Source organism: Danio aesculapii, chromosome 22 (genome assembly GCF_903798145.1).
Source record: "Danio aesculapii chromosome 22, fDanAes4.1, whole genome shotgun sequence".
Lineage (NCBI taxonomy): Eukaryota > Metazoa > Chordata > Actinopteri > Cypriniformes > Danionidae > Danio > Danio aesculapii.
Window position 1 is genome coordinate 19,949,436 of NC_079456.1, and position 2,808 is coordinate 19,952,243.

A 2,808-nucleotide genomic window follows, 5' to 3' on the forward strand; every position below is an offset into this window, starting at 1 on the left:
AGGCCACCTGCTACCTAAAAATGGGAGACTTGATGGCAATAACAGCATATGGATAATATGATATGATAAGCTGGTTAGCGGGTAGGGAAGACATGGGTCCGCCTGAAAAAGGGAAACACTCCGTGGCTGAAATAAGCATATGGGATCACCAACGGGGACTGCGCATAGCTGACACCAAACCGCAGCATGTGGGTAGACCAAGCGTGCATATTCTAGCCAGTGGAACGGACTTTGACGGCAGAGCATCTTGGAGCCGCGGGAAGAGTCCTCTCGAGCCACCAAGAGATGACCTGCTCTATCACCCATGGCTGATCTCTCACCACCGAGGACTCCTGGGCAAAGTCCCTAACATTGTTTCCGAGTAGGTCTGTCTGGGATATGGGCGTGCCAAGATAGCACACTTTGTCAGCATGGCGCATATCTGCCAGGGTAAGCCATGGGTGGCATTTCCGGACTACTGTGTGGCCATTGTCCTCCCCAGGGCATGGGCAGCCAGAGTGAGAGCATGAGTTGTCCACAGGTACCGCATCGACATGCTGGACCCCCCGACCTGTGATGCAGTACCCATGCCCATCATCCGGAGACAAGAACCATCGCATCGAGAAACGCACAGTCGGAACAGCGTCTTGAAAAAATCACATTTCTTGAACATGTTGCTCTCTTAGGATCTGCGCTTTTAGTGAAAACTGTTCTTTCAGCTACCAGCGAGACATTCAGGGGACGAGAAAGGAGCCCAGTTCGACTGCCGATGTACACGTCGTTGCACACACTGGTAGGAATACTGCCTTCTTGACGAAATCAGCTAAGCAGAGGTACACTTTAGTCTCTAGTGTGCTCATTGCTTCACAAGCTCCAGCTGATATACTCTATTAATGATTAGTCACTGGCACCTGCTGAGTCGAGCTCTGCCAATTCATTTAGCATTCATTGACCCGTTTTCGTACTCTTCAGAGCCCATTCTTACACTTAATATTTATAATTATAATAAATAAAAACAGGTTGTGGTGTAAATCACATTTATTTTTTATACACTATTTTGCCCACTCCGTTTTATGAAGGCCCAACCACTTGAACATTTCCAGCCTATCCGCTGACTGTGTGGAAAGAGAAAATAAGCATATCATACAGTATGTTTTGTACATAACCTTTTTAATAGATGGTACAAGGAATAACACAAACAACATCTTTATACTATCAGTGTTACTCACACAACAAGCTGTGAAAGAAAAGTCAAACAGGAGTCTCTCCAGTGTCTCCTCCCACCTTTAGTGTATATTTACACAGTATTCTGGCATTGCAAGCTCACTGATAGTCTTCATCATGACCATCACCATCATCTCTCTGCTCCTGCTGGTTTCTCTGGTGCCAAACCTGACCTTCACTGGTGAGACTGACTATACAACACAATTTACAGATTTATAAATGAGAGTATTTTAAAATTGACGTGCTGTGTAATTTGACTAACAACACCATTTCTTTCAGCTCATGTGAGTATAGTAGACGGCCAGGAGGCAAAACCTCACTCCAGACCTTATATGGTTTCTGTTCAACTGTTCGGTCAAAATATCTGTGCTGGATTCCTCATTTCGGACCGGTTTGTCTTGACTGCTGCACAGTGCTGGCACCAGTAAGATTTGTTTCTTGTGAACAGCAATGTTTATTGACAAAAGCATTTTTGACCAAAGACTTTTGAATGACTTATTACACATTTTCAATACACTCTTTCAACAGCAATCGAAAGACTTTGACGGTTGTGGTTGGTGCCCATGATTTGAGAAAATGTCAACATTCCAAGCAGTTTAGAGTGAAGTGCCACATTACGCATCCAGACTTTAATTCTAAAACTTTTGAGAATGACATCATGCTTTTAAAGGTACCTTCCTGTATAACCTTTGTTCAAAATAATATCTGATGAGGAACCGGTGGCACAAATTTTAAAATTCATGTTTTAACTTGGCCCTTGGGGCTAAAACAGCAGTATAATCAGTTTAATCTCAATTTGTTTATTGTTAATAAATGTATTTTTAAATTACAGCTAGAGAGAAAAGTCCCACTGAACAACAAGATAAGACCAATATCATTACCAAAGTATGGAGAACGTTTTAAAGCAGATACTCTCTGTAGTGTTGCTGGTTGGGGAAGACTGTGGACTGATGGTCCAGTGAGTGACCGTCTATTGGAGGCAAAGACAGCTATAGTGAATGATGCAGAGTGTAAACTCAGATGGGGATATCATTATGTGCCCTCAATGATGATCTGTGCTTATGGTCATGGTGGATCCTGCAATGTACGTATAAAAAAGTTAATAAAAATGTATCAAAATGTTTGAACATGTTTCATTAGTGACGTGTTGATCTGTGTTGCTTTACAGGGTGACGGAGGAGGTCCTTTGGTTTGTGGAAACACTGCTGTTGGAGTCGCAGTTTTCAGAGACCGTTATCTCTGTAATTCACGTTTGCTACCTAATGTGTATACTAAGATTTCAGCATATGTTCCATGGATCCGCAGCATAATTGGAAATGTCTAGCGACTTCGTGAAAATAAAAACGCATGAAATGTTTTTCCTGAATTCTTCCGGAAATTCTTCAATAAAAGTATCATATGTCAAGCATCAATCAGTTGAATTGTCTTCTTTGTCACAACCATTTATAATAACAATTTACATTGAGGTGCATGTTTAAAGTCAGTCCACGCCAGTTTACATTACTTTACCGTAATATTAACAGCTCCATAAATTAGTATTATCTGAGCACGGTCTACAAGAAAATGGGGTCTTTAAAACTACTGGAAAAAATTATGAAATAGTGG

General features: G+C 41.7%; 1 protein-coding gene across 1 annotated transcript; it reads left to right on the plus strand.

Moving 5' to 3' along the window:
- The first annotated feature begins 1,320 nt into the window (after window positions 1-1,320).
- LOC130216049 (duodenase-1-like) lies at window positions 1,321-2,603 on the plus strand. The gene is made up of 5 exons (XM_056447942.1): window positions 1,321-1,384; window positions 1,483-1,627; window positions 1,732-1,873; window positions 2,036-2,287; window positions 2,372-2,603. Exons 1-5 carry the CDS (start codon window positions 1,321-1,323, stop codon window positions 2,525-2,527), a joined length of 759 nt encoding a protein of 252 aa, XP_056303917.1. The 3' UTR covers window positions 2,528-2,603.
- Window positions 2,604-2,808: the final 205 nt, after the last annotated feature.